The sequence below is a fragment of the Bombina bombina genome, unplaced genomic scaffold, assembly GCF_027579735.1.
Source record: "Bombina bombina isolate aBomBom1 unplaced genomic scaffold, aBomBom1.pri scaffold_723, whole genome shotgun sequence".
In the NCBI taxonomy this organism is placed as follows: Eukaryota; Metazoa; Chordata; class Amphibia; order Anura; family Bombinatoridae; genus Bombina; species Bombina bombina.
Genome location: NW_026512169.1, coordinates 110882 through 132423, shown reverse-complemented (window position 1 = coordinate 132423; position 21542 = coordinate 110882). Strand labels below are relative to the sequence as shown.

Genomic DNA, 21542 nt, shown 5'->3' with positions numbered 1-21542 from the left:
CCATGCATTAATTAGTAAGTAGGATAGTCTTATGCTTATCCCAGGCATTAATTAGTAAGTAGGACAGCCTTATGCTTATCCCAGGCATTAATTAGTAAGTAGGATAGTCTTATGCTTATACCAGGCATTAATTAGTATGTAGGATAGTCTTATGCTTATCCCAGGCATTAATTAGTAAGTAGGATAGTCTTATGCTTATCCCAGGTATTAATTAGTATGTAGGATAGCCTTATGCTTATCCCAGGTATTAATTAGTATGTAGGATAGCCTTATGCTTATCCCAGGTATTAATTAGTATGTAGGATAGCCGAATGTGTATCTCAGGGATTAATTAGCATGTAGGATAGTCTTATGTTTATCCCAGGTATTAATTAGTATGTAGGACAGTCTTATGTGTATCCCAGGTATTAATTAGTATGTAGGATAGTCTTATGTTTATCCCAGGTATTAATTAGTATGTAGGATAGTCTTATGTGTATCGCAGGTATTAATTAGTATGTAGGATAGCCGTATGCTTATCCCAGACATTAATTAGTATGTAGGATAGCCTTATGCTTATCCCAGGCATTAATTAGTATGTAGGATAGCCGTATGCTTATCCCAGGCATTAATTAGTATGTAGGATAGCCTTATGCTTATCCCAGGCATTAATTAGTATGTAGCATCGTCTTATGCTTATCCCAGGTATTAATTAGTATGTAGGATAGCCTTATGCTTATCCCAGGTATTAATTAGTATGTAGGATAGCCTTATGCTTATCCCAGGCATTAATTAGTATGTAGGATAGCCTTATGCTTATCCCAGGCATTAATTAGTATGTAGGATAGTCTTATGCTTATCCCAGGCATTAATTAGTATGTAGGATAGCCTTATGCTTATCTCACAAATTAATTAGTATGTAGGATTGCCTTATGCTTATCTCACAAATTAATTAGTATGTAGGATAGCCTTATGCTTATACCAGGCATTTATTAGTATGTAGGATAGCCTTATGCTTATCCCAGGCATTACTTAGTATGTAGGATAGCCTTATGCTTATCCCAGGCATTAATTAGTATGTAGTGTAGTCTTATGCTTATCCCAGGCATTAATTAGTATGTAGGATAGCCTTATGATTATCCCAGGCATTAATTAGTATGTAGGATAGCCTTATGCTTATCCCAGGCATTAATTAGAACATAGGATAGCCATATGCTTATCCCAGGCATTAATTAGTATGTAGGATAGTCTTATGTTTATCCCAGGCAGTAATTAGTATGTAGGATATCCTTATGCTTATCCCAGGCATTAATTAGTATGTAGGATAGCCTTATGCTTATCCCAGGCATTAATTAGTATGTAGGATAGTCTTATGCTTATCCCAGGCATTAATTAGTATGTAGGATAGCCGTATGCTTATCACAGGAATTAATTAGTATGTAGGATAGCCTTATGCTTATCTCACAAATTAATTAGTATGTAGGATTGCCTTATGCTTATCTCACAAATTAATTAGTATGTAGGATAGCCTTATGCTTATACCAGGCATTTATTAGTATGTAGGATAGCCTTATGCTTATCCCAGGCATTACTTAGTATGTAGGATAGCCTTATGCTTATCCCAGGCATTAATTAGTATGTAGTGTAGTCTTATGCTTATCCCAGGCATTAATTAGTAAGTAGGATACTCTTATGCTTATCCCAGGCATTAATTAGTATGTAGGATAGCCTTATGCTTATCCCAGGCATTAATTAGTATGTAGGATAGCCTTATGCTTATCCCAGGCATTAATTAGTATGTAGGATAGCCTTATGTGTATCCCAGGCATTAATTAGTATGTAGGATAGCCTTATGCTTATCCCAGGCATTAATTAGTACGTAGGATAGCCTTATGCTTATCCCAGGCATTAATTAGTACGTAGGATAGCCTTATGCTTATCCGAGGCAGAACATAGTATGTAGGATAGCCTTATGCTTATCTCAGGTATTAATTAGTATGTAGTATAGCCTTATGCTTATCCCAGGCATTAATTAGTTTGTAGGATAGCCTTATGCTTATCCCAAGCATTAATTAGTATGAAGGATAGTCTTATGCTTATCACAGGCAGTAATTAGTATGTAGGATAGTCTTATGCTTATCACAGGCATTAATTAGTATGTAGGATAGCCTTATGCTTATCTCAGGCATTAATTAGTATGTAGGATAGCCTTATGCTTATCACAGGCAGTAATTAGTATGTAGGATAGCCTTATGCTTATCTCAGGCATTAATTAGTATGTAGGATAGCCTTATGCTTATCCCAGGCATCAATTATTATGTAGGATAGCCTTATGCTTATCTCAGGCATTAGTATGTAGGATAGCCTTATGCTTAACTCAGGCATTAGTATGTAGGATAGCCTTATGCTTATCCCAGGCATTAATTAGTATGTAGGATAGCCTCATGTTTATCCCAGGCATTAATTAGTATGTATGATTGCCTTATGCTTATCTCACAAATTAATTAGTATGTAGGATAGCCTTATGCTTATACCAGGCATTTATTAGTATGTAGGATAGCCTTATGCTTATCCTAGGCATTACTTAGTATGTAGGATAGCCTTATGCTTATCCCAGGCATTAATTAGTATGTAGTGTAGTCTTATGCTTATCCCAGGCATTAATTAGTAAGTAGGATACTCTTATGCTTATCCCAGGCATTAATTAGTATGTAGGATAGCCTTATGCTTATCCCAGGCATTAATTAGTATGTAGACAGCCCTTATGCTTATACCAGGCATTAATTAGTATGTAGGATAGCCTTATGCTTATCCCAGGCATTAATTAGTATGTAGTATAGTCTTATGCTTATCCCAGGCAATAATTAGTATGTAGGATAGCCTTATGCTTATCCCAGGCATTAATTAGTATGTAGGATAGCCTTATGTGTATCCCAGGCATTAATTAGTATGTAGGATAGCCTTATGCTTATCCCAGGCATTAATTAGTATGTAGGATAGCCTTATGATTATCCAGGCATTAATTAGTATGTAGGATAGCCTTATGCTTATCCCAGGCATTAATTAGTACATAGGATAGCCATATGCTTATCCCAGGCATTAATTAGTAAGTAGGATAGTTTTATGCTTATCCCATGCATTAATTAGTAAGTAGGATAGTCTTATGCTTATCCCAGGCATTAATTAGTAAGTAGGACAGCCTTATGCTTATCCCAGGCATTAATTAGTAAGTAGGATAGTCTTATGCTTATACCAGGCATTAATTAGTATGTAGGATAGTCTTATGCTTATCCCAGGCATTAATTAGTAAGTAGGATAGTCTTATGCTTATCCCAGGTATTAATTAGTATGTAGGATAGCCTTATGCTTATCCCAGGTATTAATTAGTATGTAGGATAGCCTTATGCTTATCCCAGGTATTAATTAGTATGTAGGATAGCCGAATGTGTATCTCAGGGATTAATTAGCATGTAGGATAGTCTTATGTTTATCCCAGGTATTAATTAGTATGTAGGACAGTCTTATGTGTATCCCAGGTATTAATTAGTATGTAGGATAGTCTTATGTTTATCCCAGGTATTAATTAGTATGTAGGATAGTCTTATGTGTATCGCAGGTATTAATTAGTATGTAGGATAGCCGTATGCTTATCCCAGACATTAATTAGTATGTAGGATAGCCTTATGCTTATCCCAGGCATTAATTAGTATGTAGGATAGCCGTATGCTTATCCCAGGCATTAATTAGTATGTAGGATAGCCTTATGCTTATCCCAGGCATTAATTAGTATGTAGCATCGTCTTATGCTTATCCCAGGTATTAATTAGTATGTAGGATAGCCTTATGCTTATCCCAGGTATTAATTAGTATGTAGGATAGCCTTATGCTTATCCCAGGCATTAATTAGTATGTAGGATAGCCTTATGCTTATCCCAGGCATTAATTAGTATGTAGGATAGTCTTATGCTTATCACAGGCATTAATTAGTATGTAGGATAGCCTTATGCTTATCTCACAAATTAATTAGTATGTAGGATTGCCTTATGCTTATCTCACAAATTAATTAGTATGTAGGATAGCCTTATGCTTATACCAGGCATTTATTAGTATGTAGGATAGCCTTATGCTTATCCCAGGCATTACTTAGTATGTAGGATAGCCTTATGCTTATCCCAGGCATTAATTAGTATGTAGTGTAGTCTTATGCTTATCCCAGGCATTAATTAGTAAGTAGAATACTCTTATGCTTATCCCAGGCATTAATTAGTATGTAGGATAGCCTTATGCTTATCCCAGGCATTAATTAGTATGTAGACAGCCTTATGCTTATACCAGGCATTAATTAGTATGTAGGATAGCCTTATGCTTATCCCAGGCATTAATTAGTATGTAGTATAGTCTTATGCTTATCCCAGGCAATAATTAGTATGTAGGATAGCCTTATGCTTATCCCAGGCATTAATTAGTATGTAGGATAGCCTTATGCTTATCCCAGGCATTATTTAGTATGTAGGATAGCCTTATGTGTATCCCAGGCATTAATTAGTATGTAGGATAGCCTTATGCTTATCCCAGGCATTAATTAGTATGTAGGATAGCCTTATGATTATCCCAGGCATTAATTAGTATGTAGGATAGCCTTATGCTTATCCCAGGCATTAATTAGTACATAGGATAGCCATATGCTTATCCCAGGCATTAATTAGTATGTAGGATAGTCTTATGTTTATCCCAGGCAGTAATTAGTATGTAGGATATCCTTATGCTTATCCCAGGCATTAATTAGTATGTAGGATAGCCTTATGCTTATCCCAGGCATTAATTAGTATGTAGGATAGTCTTATGCTTATCCCAGGCATTAATTAGTATGTAGGATAGCCGTATGCTTATCACAGGAATTAATTAGTATGTAGGATAGCCTTATGCTTATCTCACAAATTAATTAGTATGTAGGATTGCCTTATGCTTATCTCACAAATTAATTAGTATGTAGGATAGCCTTATGCTTATCCCAGGCATTAATTAGTATGTAGGATAGCCTTATGCTTATCCCAGGCATTACTTAGTATGTAGGATAGCCTTATGCTTATCCCAGGCATTAATTAGTATGTAGTGTAGTCTTATGCTTATCCCAGGCATTAATTAGTAAGTAGGATACTCTTATGCTTATCCCAGGCATTAATTAGTATGTAGGATAGCCTTATGCTTATCCCAGGCATTAATTAGTATGTAGGATAGCCTTATGCTTATCCCAGGCATTAATTAGTATGTAGGATAGCCTTATGTGTATCCCAGGCATTAATTTGTATGTAGGATAGCCTTATGCTTATCCCAGGCATTAATTAGTACGTAGGATAGCCTTATGCTTATCCCAGGCATTAATTAGTACGTAGGATAGCCTTATGCTTATCCGAGGCAGAACATAGTATGTAGGATAGCCTTATGCTTATCTCAGGTATTAATTAGTATGTAGTATAGCCTTATGCTTATCCCAGGCATTAATTAGTTTGTAGGATAGCCTTATGCTTATCCCAAGCATTAATTAGTATGAAGGATAGTCTTATGCTTATCACAGGCAGTAATTAGTATGTAGGATAGTCTTATGCTTATCACAGGCATTAATTAGTATGTAGGATAGCCTTATGCTTATCCCAGGCATTAATTAGTATGTAGCATCGTCTTATGCTTATCCCAGGTATTAATTAGTATGTAGGATAGCCTTATGCTTATCCCAGGTATTAATTAGTATGTAGGATAGCCTTATGCTTATCCCAGGCATTAATTAGTATGTAGGATAGCATTATGCTTATCCCAGGCATTAATTAGTATGTAGGATAGTCTTATGCTTATCCCAGGCATTAATTAGTATGTAGGATAGCCTTATGCTTATCTCACAAATTAATTAGTATGTAGGATTGCCTTATGCTTCTCTCACAAATTAATTAGTATGTAGGATAGCCTTATGCTTATACCAGGCATTTATTAGTATGTAGGATAGCCTTATGCTTATCCCAGGCATTACTTAGTATGTAGGATAGCCTTATGCTTATCCCAGGCATTAATTAGTATGTAGTGTAGTCTTATGCTTATCCCAGGCATTAATTAGTAAGTAGGATACTCTTATGCTTATCCCAGGCATTAATTAGTATGTAGGATAGCCTTATGCTTATCCCAGGCATTAATTAGTATGTAGTGTAGTCTTATGCTTATCCCAGGCATTAATTAGTAAGTAGAATACTCTTATGCTTATCCCAGGCATTAATTAGTATGTAGGATAGCCTTATGCTTATCCCAGGCATTAATTAGTATGTAGACAGCCTTATGCTTATACCAGGCATTAATTAGTATGTAGGATAGCCTTATGCTTATCCCAGGCATTAATTAGTATGTAGTATAGTCTTATGCTTATCCCAGGCAATAATTAGTATGTAGGATAGCCTTATGCTTATCCCAGGCATTAATTAGTATGTAGGATAGCCTTATGCTTATCCCAGGCATTATTTAGTATGTAGGATAGCCTTATGTGTATCCCAGGCATTAATTAGTATGTAGGATAGCCTTATGCTTATCCCAGGCATTAATTAGTATGTAGGATAGCCTTATGATTATCCCAGGCATTAATTAGTATGTAGGATAGCCTTATGCTTATCCCAGGCATTAATTAGTACATAGGATAGCCATATGCTTATCCCAGGCATTAATTAGTATGTAGGATAGTCTTATGTTTATCCCAGGCAGTAATTAGTATGTAGGATATCCTTATGCTTATCCCAGGCATTAATTAGTATGTAGGATAGCCTTATGCTTATCCCAGGCATTAATTAGTATGTAGGATAGTCTTATGCTTATCCCAGGCATTAATTAGTATGTAGGATAGCCGTATGCTTATCACAGGAATTAATTAGTATGTAGGATAGCCTTATGCTTATCTCACAAATTAATTAGTATGTAGGATTGCCTTATGCTTATCTCACAAATTAATTAGTATGTAGGATAGCCTTATGCTTATACCAGGCATTTATTAGTATGTAGGATAGCCTTATGCTTATCCCAGGCATTACTTAGTATGTAGGATAGCCTTATGCTTATCCCAGGCATTAATTAGTATGTAGTGTAGTCTTATGCTTATCCCAGGCATTAATTAGTAAGTAGGATACTCTTATGCTTATCCCAGGCATTAATTAGTATGTAGGATAGCCTTATGCTTATCCCAGGCATTAATTAGTATGTAGGATAGCCTTATGCTTATCCCAGGCATTAATTAGTATGTAGGATAGCCTTATGTGTATCCCAGGCATTAATTTGTATGTAGGATAGCCTTATGCTTATCCCAGGCATTAATTAGTATGTAGGATAGCCTTATGCTTATCCCAGGCATTAATTAGTACGTAGGATAGCCTTATGCTTATCCGAGGCAGAACATAGTATGTAGGATAGCCTTATGCTTATCTCAGGTATTAATTAGTATGTAGTATAGCCTTATGCTTATCCCAGGCATTAATTAGTTTGTAGGATAGCCTTATGCTTATCCCAAGCATTAATTAGTATGAAGGATAGTCTTATGCTTATCACAGGCAGTAATTAGTATGTAGGATAGTCTTATGCTTATCACAGGCATTAATTAGTATGTAGGATAGCCTTATGCTTATCCCAGGCATTAATTAGTATGTAGCATCGTCTTATGCTTATCCCAGGTATTAATTAGTATGTAGGATAGCCTTATGCTTATCCCAGGTATTAATTAGTATGTAGGATAGCCTTATGCTTATCCCAGGCATTAATTAGTATGTAGGATAGCATTATGCTTATCCCAGGCATTAATTAGTATGTAGGATAGTCTTATGCTTATCCCAGGCATTAATTAGTATGTAGGATAGCCTTATGCTTATCTCACAAATTAATTAGTATGTAGGATTGCCTTATGCTTCTCTCACAAATTAATTAGTATGTAGGATAGCCTTATGCTTATCCCAGGCATTACTTAGTATGTAGGATAGCCTTATGCTTATCCCAGGCATTAATTAGTATGTAGTGTAGTCTTATGCTTATCCCAGGCATTAATTAGTAAGTAGGATACTCTTATGCTTATCCCAGGCATTAATTAGTATGTAGGATAGCCTTATGCTTATCCCAGGCATTAATTAGTATGTAGTGTAGTCTTATGCTTATCCCAGGCATTAATTAGTAAGTAGAATACTCTTATGCTTATCCCAGGCATTAATTAGTATGTAGGATAGCCTTATGCTTATCCCAGGCATTAATTAGTATGTAGACAGCCTTATGCTTATACCAGGCATTAATTAGTATGTAGGATAGCCTTATGCTTATCCCAGGCATTAATTAGTATGTAGTATAGTCTTATGCTTATCCCAGGCAATAATTAGTATGTAGGATAGCCTTATGCTTATCCCAGGCATTAATTAGTATGTAGGATAGCCTTATGCTTATCCCAGGCATTATTTAGTATGTAGGATAGCCTTATGTGTATCCCAGGCATTAATTAGTATGTAGGATAGCCTTATGCTTATCCCAGGCATTAATTAGTATGTAGGATAGCCTTATGATTATCCCAGGCATTAATTAGTATGTAGGATAGCCTTATGCTTATCCCAGGCATTAATTAGTACATAGGATAGCCATATGCTTATCCCAGGCATTAATTAGTATGTAGGATAGTCTTATGTTTATCCCAGGCAGTAATTAGTATGTAGGATATCCTTATGCTTATCCCAGGCATTAATTAGTATGTAGGATTGCCTTATGCTTATCCCAGGCATTAATTAGTATGTAGGATAGTCTTATGCTTATCCCAGGCATTAATTAGTATGTAGGATAGCCGTATGCTTATCACAGGAATTAATTAGTATGTAGGATAGCCTTATGCTTATCTCACAAATTAATTAGTATGTAGGATTGCCTTATGCTTATCTCACAAATTAATTAGTATGTAGGATAGCCTTATGCTTATACCAGGCATTTATTAGTATGTAGGATAGCCTTATGCTTATCCCAGGCATTACTTAGTATGTAGGATAGCCTTATGCTTATCCCAGGCATTAATTAGTATGTAGTGTAGTCTTATGCTTATCCCAGGCATTAATTAGTAAGTAGGATACTCTTATGCTTATCCCAGGCATTAATTAGTATGTAGGATAGCCTTATGCTTATCCCAGGCATTAATTAGTATGTAGGATAGCCTTATGCTTATCCCAGGCATTAATTAGTATGTAGGATAGCCTTATGTGTATCCCAGGCATTAATTTGTATGTAGGATAGCCTTATGCTTATCCCAGGCATTAATTAGTACGTAGGATAGCCTTATGCTTATCCCAGGCATTAATTAGTACGTAGGATAGCCTTATGCTTATCCGAGGCAGAACATAGTATGTAGGATAGCCTTATGCTTATCTCAGGTATTAATTAGTATGTAGTATAGCCTTATGCTTATCCCAGGCATTAATTAGTTTGTAGGATAGCCTTATGCTTATCCCAAGCATTAATTAGTATGAAGGATAGTCTTATGCTTATCACAGGCAGTAATTAGTATGTAGGATAGTCTTATGCTTATCACAGGCATTAATTAGTATGTAGGATAGCCTTATGCTTATCCCAGGCATTAATTAGTATGTAGCATCGTCTTATGCTTATCCCAGGTATTAATTAGTATGTAGGATAGCCTTATGCTTATCCCAGGTATTAATTAGTATGTAGGATAGCCTTATGCTTATCCCAGGCATTAATTAGTATGTAGGATAGCATTATGCTTATCCCAGGCATTAATTAGTATGTAGGATAGTCTTATGCTTATCACAGGCATTAATTAGTATGTAGGATAGCCTTATGCTTATCTCACAAATTAATTAGTATGTAGGATTGCCTTATGCTTCTCTCACAAATTAATTAGTATGTAGGATAGCCTTATGCTTATACCAGGCATTTATTAGTATGTAGGATAGCCTTATGCTTATCCCAGGCATTACTTAGTATGTAGGATAGCCTTATGCTTATCCCAGGCATTAATTAGTATGTAGTGTAGTCTTATGCTTATCCCAGGCATTAATTAGTAAGTAGGATACTCTTATGCTTATCCCAGGCATTAATTAGTATGTAGGATAGCCTTATGCTTATCCCAGGCATTAATTAGTATGTAGACAGCCTTATGCTTATACCAGGCATTAATTAGTATGTAGGATAGCCTTATGCTTATCCCAGGCATTAATTAGTATGTAGTATAGTCTTATGCTTATCCCAGGCAATAATTAGTATGTAGGATAGCCTTATGCTTATCCCAGGCATTAATTAGTATGTAGGATAGCCTTATGCTTATCCCAGGCATTATTTAGTATGTAGGATAGCCTTATGTGTATCCCAGGCATTAATTAGTATGTAGGATAGCCTTATGCTTATCCCAGGCATTAATTAGTATGTAGGATAGCCTTATGATTATCCCAGGCATTAATTAGTATGTAGGATAGCCTTATGATTATCCCAGGCATTAATTAGTACGTAGGATAGCCTTATGCTTATCCCAGGCATTAATTAGTATGTAGGATAGTCTTATGTTTATCCCAGGCAGTAATTAGTATGTAGGATATCCTTATGCTTATCCCAGGCATTAATTAGTATGTAGGATAGCCTTATGCTTATCCCAGGCATTAATTAGTATGTAGGATAGTCTTATGCTTATCCCAGGCATTAATTAGTATGTAGGATAGCCGTATGCTTATCACAGGAATTAATTAGTATGTAGGATAGCCTTATGCTTATCTCACAAATTAATTAGTATGTAGGATTGCCTTATGCTTATCTCACAAATTAATTAGTATGTAGGATAGCCTTATGCTTATACCAGGCATTTATTAGTATGTAGGATAGCCTTATGCTTATCCCAGGCATTACTTAGTATGTAGGATAGCCTTATGCTTATCCCAGGCATTAATTAGTATGTAGTCTTATGCTTATCCCAGGCATTAATTAGTAAGTAGGATACTCTTATGCTTATCCCAGGCATTAATTAGTATGTAGGATAGCCTTATGCTTATCCCAGGCATTAATTAGTATGTAGGATAGCCTTATGCTTATCCCAGGCATTAATTAGTATGTAGGATAGCCTTATGTGTATCCCAGGCATTAATTTGTATGTAGGATAGCCTTATGCTTATCCCAGGCATTAATTAGTACGTAGGATAGCCTTATGCTTATCCCAGGCATTAATTAGTACGTAGGATAGCCTTATGCTTATCCGAGGCAGAACATAGTATGTAGGATAGCCTTATGCTTATCTCAGGTATTAATTAGTTTGTAGTATAGCCTTATGCTTATCCCAGGCATTAATTAGTTTGTAGGATAGCCTTATGCTTATCCCAAGCATTAATTAGTATGAAGGATAGTCTTATGCTTATCACAGGCAGTAATTAGTATGTAGGATAGTCTTATGCTTATCACAGGCATTAATTAGTATGTAGGATAGCCTTATGCTTATCTCAGGCGGTAATTATTATGTAGGATAGCCTTATGCTTATCACAGGCAGTAATTAGTATGTAGGTTAGCCTTATGCTTATCCCAGGCATTAATTAGTATGTAGGATAGCCTTATGCTTGTCTCAGGCGTTAGTATGTAGGATAGCCTGATGCTTAGTATGTAGGATAGCCTTATGCTTATCCCTGGCATTAATTAGTATGTAGGCTAGCTTTATGTGTATCCCAGGCATTAATTAGTATATAGGATAGCCTTATGCTTATCCCAGGCATTAATTAGTATGTAGGATAGCCTTGTGCTTATCCCAGGCATTAATTAGTATGTAGGATAGTGTTATGCTTATCCCAGGCAGAAATTAGTATGTAGGATAGCCTTATGCTTATCCCAGGTATTAATTAGTATGTAGTATAGCCTTATGCTTATCCCAGACATTAATTAGTTTGTAGGATAGCCTTATTCTTATCCCAATCATTAATAAATATGAAGGATAGTCTTATGCTTATCACAGGCAGTAATTAGTATGTAGGATAGTCTTATGCTTATCACAGGCATTAATTAGTATGTAGGATAGCCTTATGCTTATCACAGGCATTAATTAGTATGTAGGATAGCCTTATGCTTATCACAGGCAGTAGTTAGTATGTAGGATAGCCTTATGCTTATCTCAGGCATTAATTAGTATGTAGTGTAGTCTTATGCTTATCCCAGGCATTAATTAGTAAGTAGGATACTCTTATGCTTATCCCAGGCATTAATTAGTATGTAGGATAGCCTTATGCTTATCCCAGGCATTAATTAGTATGTAGGATAGCCTTATGTTTATCCCAGGCATTAATTAGTAAGTAGGATACTCTTATGCTTATCCCAGGCATTAATTAGTATGTAGGATAGCCTTATGCTTATCCCAGGCATTAATTAGTATGTAGGATAGCCTTATGCTTATCCCAAGCATTAATTAGTATGAAGGATAGTCTTATGCTTATCACAGGCAGTTATTAGTATGTAGGATAGTCTTATGCTTATCACAGGCATTAATTAGTATGTAGGATAGCCTTATGCTTATCTCAGACGGTAATTAGTATGTAGGATAGCCTTATGCTTATCACAGGCAGTAATTAGTATGTAGGTTAGCCTTATGCTTATCCCAGGCATTAATTAGTATGTAGGATAGCCTTATGCTTATCTCAGGCGTTAGTATGTAGGATAGCCTTATGCTTATCCCTGGCATTAATTAGTATGTAGGATAGCTTTATGTGTATCCCAGGCATTAATTAGTATATAGGATAGCCTTATGCTGATCCCAGGCATTAATTAGTATGTAGGATAGCCTTATGCTTATCCCAGGCATTAATTAGTATGTAGGATAGTGTTATGCTTATCCCAGGCAGAAATTAGTATGTAGTATAGCCTTATGCTTATCCCAGGCATTAATTAGTATGTAGGATAGTCTTATGCTTATCACAGGCATTAATTAGTATGTAGGATAGCCGTATGCTTATCACAGGAATTAATTAGTATGTAGGATAGCCTTATGCTTATCTCACAAATTAATTAGTATGTAGGATTGCCTTATGCTTATCTCACAAATTAATTAGTATGTAGGATAGCCTTATGCTTATAGCAGGCATTTATTAGTATGTAGGATAGCGTTATGCTTATCCCAGGCATTACTTAGTATGTAGGATAGCCTTATGCTTATCCCAGGCATTAATTAGTATGTAGTGTAGTCTTATGCTTATCCCAGGCATTAATTAGTAAGTAGGATACTCTTATGCTTATCCCAGGCATTAATTAGTATGTAGGATAGCCTTATGCTTATCCCAGGCATTAATTAGTATGTAGGATAGCCCTTTGCTTATCCCAGGCATTAATTAGTATGTAGGATAGCCTTATGTGTATCCCAGGCATTAATTTGTATGTAGGATAGCCTTATGCTTATCCCAGGCATTAATTAGTACGTAGGATAGCCTTATGCTTATCCCAGGCATTAATTAGTACGTAGGATAGCCTTATGCTTATCCGAGGCAGAACATAGTATGTAGGATAGCCTTATGCTTATCTCAGGCATTAATTAGTATGTAGTATAGCCTTATGCTTATCCCAGGCATTAATTAGTTTGTAGGATAGCCTTATGCTTATCCCAAGCATTAATTAGTATGAAGGATAGTCTTATGCTTATCACAGGCAGTAATTAGTATGTAGGATAGTCTTATGCTTATCACAGGCATTAATTAGTATGTAGGATAGCCTTATGCTTATCTCAGGCGGTAATTAGTATGTAGGATAGCCTTATGCTTATCACAGGCAGTAATTAGTATGTAGGTTAGCCTTATGCTTATCCCAGGCATTAATTAGTATGTAGGATAGCCTTATGCTTATCTCAGGCGTTAGTATGTAGGATAGCCTTATGCTTATCCCTGGCATTAATTAGTATGTAGGATAGCTTTATGTGTATCCCAGGCATTAATTAGTATATAGGATAGCCTTATGCTTATCCCAGGCATTAATTAGTATGTAGGATAGTGTTATGCTTATCCCAGGCAGAAATTAGTATGTAGGATAGCCTTATGCTTATCCCAGGTATTAATTAGTATGTAGTATAGCCTTATGCTTATCCCAGACATTAATTAGTTTGTAGGATAGCCTTATTCTTATCCCAATCATTAATAAGTATGAAGGATAGTCTTATGCTTATCACAGGCAGTAATTAGTATGTAGGATAGTCTTATGCTTATCACAGGCATTAATTAGTATGTAGGATAGCCTTATGCTTATCTCAGGCGGTAATTAGTATGTAGGATAGCCTTATGCTTATCACAGGCAGTAATTAGTATGTAGGTTAGCCTTATGCTTATCCCAGGCATTAATTAGTATGTAGGATAGCCTTATGCTTATCTCAGGCGTTAGTATGTAGGATAGCCTTATGCTTATCCCTGGCATTAATTAGTATGTAGGATAGCTTTATGTGTATCCCAGGCATTAATTAGTATATAGGATAGCCTTATGCTTATCCCAGGCATTAATTAGTATGTAGGATAGTGTTATGCTTATCCCAGGCAGAAATTAGTATGTAGGATAGCCTTATGCTTATCCCAGGTATTAATTAGTATGTAGTATAGCCTTATGCTTATCCCAGACATTAATTAGTTTGTAGGATAGCCTTATTCTTATCCCAATCATTAATAAGTATGAAGGATAGTCTTATGCTTATCACAGGCAGTAATTAGTATGTAGGATAGTCTTATGCTTATCACAGGCATTAATTAGTATGTAGGATAGCCTTATGCTTATCACAGGCATTAATTAGTATGTAGGATAGCCTTATGCTTATCACAGGCAGTAATTAGTATGTAGGATAGCCTTATGCTTATCTCAGGCATTAATTAGTATGTAGGATAGCCTTATGCTTATCCCAGGCATCAATTATTATGTAGGATAGCCTTATGCTTATCTCAGGCATTAGTATGTAGGATAGCCTTATGCTTATCTCAGGCATTAGTATGTAGAATAGCCTTATGCTTATCCCAGGCATTAATTAGTATGTAGGATAGCCTCATGTTTATCCCAGGCATTAATTAGTATGTAGGATAGCCTTATGCTTATCCCAGACATTAATTAGTACGTAGGATAGTCTTATGCTGATCCCAGGCATTAATTAGTATGTAGAATAGCCTTATGCTTATCCCAGGCATTAATAAGTATGTAGGATAGCCTTATGATTATCCCAGGTATTAATTAGTACATAGGATAGCCTCCTGCTTATCCCAGACATTAATTAGTATGTAGGATAGCCTTATGTTTATCCAAGGCATTAATTAGTACGTAGGATAGCCTTATGCTTATCCCAGGCATTAGTATGTAGGATAGCCTTATGCTTATCCCAGGCATTAATTAGTATGTAGAATAGCCTTATGCTTATACCAGACAGTAATTAGTATGTAGGATAGCCTTATGCTTATACCAGGCAGTAATTAGTACGTAGGATAGCCTTATGCTTATACCAGGCAGTAATTAGTATGTAGGATAGCCGTATGCTTATCCCAGGCATTAATTAGTATGTAGGGTAGCCTTATGCTTATCCCAGACATTAATTAGTATGTAGGATAGCCTTATGCTTATCCCAGGCATTAATTAGTATGTAGGATAGCCTTATGTTTATCCCAGGCATTAATAAGTATATAAGATAGCCTTATACTTATCCCAGGCATTAGTTAGTATGTAGGATAGCCTTATGTTTATCCTAGGCATTAATTAGTATGTAGGATAGCCTTATGTTTATCCCAGGCGTTAGTTAGTATGTAGGATAGCCTTATGCTTATCCCAGGCATTAGTATGTAGGATAGCCTTATGCTTATCCCAGGCATTAGTATGTAGGATAGCCTTATGCTTATCCCAGGCATTAGTATGTAGGATTGCCTTATGCTTATCCCAGGCATTAGTACGTTGGATAGCCTTATGCTTATCTCAGGCATTAGTATGTAGGGTAGCCTTATGCTTATCTCAGGCATTAGTATGTAGGATAGCTTTATGCTTATCTCAGGCATTAGTATGTAGGATAGCCTTATGTTTATCCCAGGCATTAATTAGTATGTAGGATAGTCTTATGCTTATCCCAGGCATTAGTTAGTATGTAGTATAGCCTTATGCTTATCCCAGGCATTAATTAGTATGTAGGATAGTCTTATGCTTATCCCAGGCATTAATTAGTATGTAGGATAGCCTTATGCTTATCCCAGGCATTAATTAGTATGTAGGATAGTCTTATGCTTATCCCAGGCATTAGTTAGTATGTAGTATAGCCTTATGCTTATCCCAGGCATTAATTAGTATGTAGGATAGTCTTATGCTTATCCCAGGCATTAGTTAGTATGTAGTATAGCCTTATGCTTATCCCAGGCATTAATTAGTATGTAGGATAGTCTTATGCTTATCCCAGGCATTAATTAGTATGTAGGATAGCCTTATGCTTATCCCAGGCATTAATTAGTATGTAGGATAGTCTTATGCTTATCCCAGGCATTAGTTAGTATGTAGTATAGCCTTATGCTTATCCCAGGCATTAATTAGTATGTAGGATAGTCTTATGCTTATCCCAGGCATTAGTTAGTATGTAGGGTAGCCTTATGTTTATCCCAGGCATTATTTAGTATGTAGGATAGTCTTATGCTTATCCCAGGCATTAGTTAGTATGTAGGATAGTCTTATGCTTATCCCAGGCATTAGTTAGTATGTAGGGTAGCCTTATGTTTATCCCAGGCATTAATTAGTATGTAGGATAGTCTTATGCTTATCCCAGGCATTAGTTAGTATGTAGTATAGCCTTATGCTTATCCCAGGCAGTAATTAGTATGTAGGATAGCCTTATGCTTATCCCAGGCATTAATTAGTATGTAGGATAGTCTTATGCTTATCCCAGGCATTAGTTAGTATGTAGTATAGCCTTATGCTTATCCCAGGCATTAGTTAGTATGTAGGATAGCCTTATGTTTATCCTAGGCATTAATTAGTATGTAGGATAGCCTTATGTTTATCCCAGGCGTTAATAAGTATATCAGATAGCCTTATGCTTATCCCAGGCATTAGTTAGTATGTAGGATAGCCTTATGCTTATCCCAGGCATTAGTATGTAGGATAGCCTTATGCTTATCCCAGGCATTAGTATGTAGGATAGCCTTATGCTTATCCCAGGCATTAGTATGTAGGATTGCCTTATGCTTATCCCAGGCATTAGTACGTAGGATAGCCTTATGCTTATCTCAGGCATTAGTATGTAGGGTAGCCTTATGCTTATCTCAGGCATTAGTATGTAGGATAGCTTTATGCTTATCTCAGGCATTAGTATGTAGGATAGCCTTATGTTTATCCCAGGCATTAATTAGTATGTAGGATAGTCTTATGCTTATCCCAGGCATTAATTAGTATGTAGGATAGCCTTATGTGTATCCCAGGCATTAATTAGTATGTAGTATAGTCTTATGCTTATCCCAGGCAATAATTAGTATGTAGGATAGTCTTATGATTATCCCAGGCATTAATTAGTATGTAGGATAGCCTTATGCTTATCCCAGGCATTAATTAGTATGTAGGATAGCCTTATGCTTATGCCAGGCATTAGTTAGTATGTAGTATAGCCTTATGCTTATCCCAGGCATTAATTAGTATGTAGGATAGTCTTATGCTTATCCCAGGCATTAGTTAGTATGAAGGGTAGCCTTATGTTTATCCCAGGCATTAATTAGTATGTAGGATAGTCTTATGCTTATCCCAGGCATTAGTTAGTATGTAGTATAGCCTTATGCTTATCCCAGGCATTAATTAGTATGTAGGATAGTCTTATGCTTATCCCAGGCGTTAATTAGTATGTAGGATAGCCTTATGCTTATCCCAGGCATTAATTAGTATGTAGGATAGCCTTATGTTTATTCCAGGCATTAATTAGTATGTAGGATAGTCTTATGCTTATCCCAGGCATTAGTTAGTATGTAGTATAGCCTTATGCTTATCCCAGGCATTAATTAGTATGTAGGATAGCCATATGCTTATCAAAGGCATTAATTAGTACGTAGGATAGTCTTATGCTTATCTCACAAATTAATTAGTATGTAGGATAGTCTTATGCTTATCCTAGGCATTAATTAGTATGTAGCATAGCCTTATGCTTATCACAGGCATTAATTAGTATGCAGGACAGCCTTATGCTTATCTCAGGCATTAATTAGTATGTAGTATAGCCTTATGCTTATCCCAGGCATTAGTATGTAGGATAGCCTTATGCTTATCCCAGGCATTAGTATGTAGGATAGCCTTATGCTTATCCCAGGCATTAGTATGTAGGATAGCCTTATGCTTATCCCAGGCATTAGTATGTAGGATAGCCTTATGCTTATCCCAGGCATTAGTATGTAGGATAGCCTTATGCTTATCCCAGGCATTAGTATGTAGGATAGCCTTATGCTTATCCCAGGCATTAGTATGTAGGATAGCCTTATGCTTATCCCAGGCATTAGTATGTAGGATAGCCTTATGCTTATCTCAGGCATTAGTATGTAGGATAGCCTTATGCTTATCTCAGGCATTAGCATGTAGGATAGCCTTATGCTTATCTCAGGCATTAGTACGTAGGATAGCCTTATGCTTATCTCAGGTAGTATGTAAGATAGCCTTATGCTTATCTCAGGCATTAGTATGTAGGATAGCCTTATGCTTATCTCAGGCATTAGTATGTAGGATAGCCTTATGCTTATCTCAGGCATTAGTATGTAGGATAGCCTTATGCTTATCTCAAGCATTAGTATGTAGGATAGCCTTATGCTTATCTCAGGCATTAGTATGTAGGATAGCCTTATGCTTATCTCAGGCATTAGTATGTAGGATAGCTTTATGCTTATCCCAGGCATTAGTATGTGGGATAGCCTTATGCTTATCCCAGGCATTAGTATGTAGGATAGCCTTATGCTTATCCCAGGCATTAGTATGTAGGATAGCCTTATGCTTATCCCAGGCATTAATTAGTACGTAGGATAGCCTTATGCTTATCCCAGGCATTAGTATGTAGGTTAGCCTTATGCTTATCCCAGGCATTAGTATGTAGGATAGCCTTATGCTTATCCCAGGCATTAATTAGTACGTAGGATAGCCTTATGCTTATCCCAGGCATTAATTAGTATGTAGGATAGCCTTATGCTTATCCCAGGCATTAATTAGTACGTAGGATAGCCTTATGCTTATCCCCGGCATTAGTATATAGGATAGCCTTATGCTTATCCCAGGCATTAATTAGTATGTAGGATAGCCTTATGCTTATCCCAGGCATTAGTATGTAGGATAGCCTTATGCTTATCCCAGGCATTAGTATGTAGGATAGCCTTATGCTTATCCCAGGCATTAATTAGTACGTAGGATAGCCTTATGCTTATCTCAGGCATTAATTAGTATGTAGGATAGCCTTATGCTTATCCCAGGCATTATTATGTAGGATAGCCTTATGCTTATCCCAGGCATTAATTAGTACGTAGGATAGCCTTATGCTTATCCTAGGCATTAATTAGTACGTAGGATAGCCTTATGCTTATCCCAGGCATTAGTATGTAGGATAGCCATATGCTTATCCCAGGCATTAATTAGTACGTAGGATAGCCTTATGCTTATCCCAGGCATTAGTATGTAGGATAGCCTTATGCTTATCTCAGGCATTAATTAGTACGTAGGATAGCCTTATGCTTATCCCAGGCATTAATTAGTATGTAGGATAGCCTTATGCTTATCCCAGGCATTAATTAGTATGTAGGATAGAATTATGCTTATCTCAGGCATTAGTATGTAGGATAGCCTTATGCTTATCTCAGGCATTAATATGTAGGATAGCCTTATGCTTATCCCAGGCATTAGTATGTAGGATAGCCTTATGCTTATCCCAGGCATTAGTACGTAGGATTGCCTTATGCTTATCTCAGGCATTAGTATGTAGGATAGCCTTATGCTTATCCCAGGCATTAGTACGTAGGATAGCCTTATGCTTATCTCAGGCATTAGTACGTAGGATAGCCTTATGCTTATCTCAGGCATTAGTATGTAGGATAGCCTTATGCTTATCTCAGGCATTAGTATGTAGGATAGCCTTATGCTTATCTCAGGCATTAGTATGTAGGATAGCCTTATGCTTATCTCAGGCATTAGTATGTAGGATAGCCTTATGCTTATCCCAGGCATTATTATGTAGGATAGCCTTATGCTTATCTCAGGCATTAGTATGTAGGATAGCCTTATGCTTATCCCAGGCATTAGTATGTAGGATAGCCTTATGCTTATCTCAGGCATTAGTATGTAGGATAGCCTTATGCTTATCCCAGGCATTAGTATGTAGGATAGCCTTATGCTTATCCCAGGCATTAGTATGTAGGATAGCCTTATGCTTATCCCAGGCATTAGTACGTAGGATAGCCTTATGCTTATCTCAGGCATTAGTACGTAGGATAACCTTATGCTTATCTCAGGCATTAGTATGTAGGATAGCCTTATGCTTATCCCAGGCATTAGTACGTAGGATAGCCTTATGCTTATCTCAGGCATTAGTACGTAGGATAGCCTTATGCTTATCTCAGGCATTAGTATGTAGGATAGCCTTATGCTTATCCCAGGCATTAGTATGTAGGATAGCCTTATGCTTATCTCAGGCATTAGTATGTAGGATAGCCTTATGCTTATCCCAGGCATTAGTACGTAGGATAGCCTTATGCTTATCTCAGGCATTAGTATGTAGGATAGCCTTATGCTTATCTCAGGCATTAGTACGTAGGATAGCCTTATGCTTATCTCAGGCATTAGTATGTAGGATAGCCTTATGCTTATCTCAGGTAGTATGTAGGATAGCCTTATGCTTATCTCAGGCATTAGTATGTAGGATAGCCTTATGCTTATCCCAGGCATTAGTACGTAGGATAGCCTTATGCTTATCCCAGGCATTAGTATGTAGGATAGCCTTATGCTTATCCCAGGCATTAGTATGTAGGATAGCCTTATGCTTATCCCAGGCATTAGTATGTAGGATAGCCTTATGCTAATAATTTTCTCTCTGATTTCTACAGGAAATTTGAGAATATCTACATTGGCTGGGGAGTAAAATACAGCCCTGATGGCTTCAGTCCTTCTGCACCCCCTGCCCCGCAGCCAGAATACCCCAGCGGCCCTGAGATCAGTGAAGCTTCTGACCCTACGGTGGAGGAAGAACAGGCCTTAAAGGCAGCACAAGAAGAGGCCGCAGCAGCTGCAGAGGAAATGGAGGAGGAAGAGGAAGAAGATGAGGAGGAAGATGATTAACAAAATGATGTTTAATGTTCTTCACAGTCAATAAAGTTTTGTTATTTTTGTGTAAATGGCTGGTTTGTTTAATTGCTGAGACTGAGAAGTTAAAGGCTATAAATTCATAGGTAAAGAAGGAGCAGTAATAAGGATACAGAACTATTCTACAGCAATATATAAGCAGATCTCTTGCTGTGCCTGACATACACAGTAGTGCTAGATCTGTTATATTGATACCAAGCACAGAATATAGTCTATATGATTAGGCGCGTCTCTACGTATTAGA

General features: G+C 36.8%; 1 protein-coding gene across 1 annotated transcript in view; it reads left to right on the top strand.

Moving 5' to 3' along the window:
• RSPH6A (radial spoke head 6 homolog A) overlaps positions 1-21330 on the top strand; it is a gene marked incomplete at its 5' end in the record, with an annotated part of 96940 nt that extends 75610 nt beyond the window's left edge. The window contains one exon of the mRNA XM_053696860.1: positions 21043-21330. Within this exon, the coding sequence (XP_053552835.1) occupies positions 21043-21274 (232 nt within the window). The remainder of the gene's footprint in view (positions 1-21042) is intronic.
• Between the last annotated feature and the right edge of the window lie 212 nt (positions 21331-21542).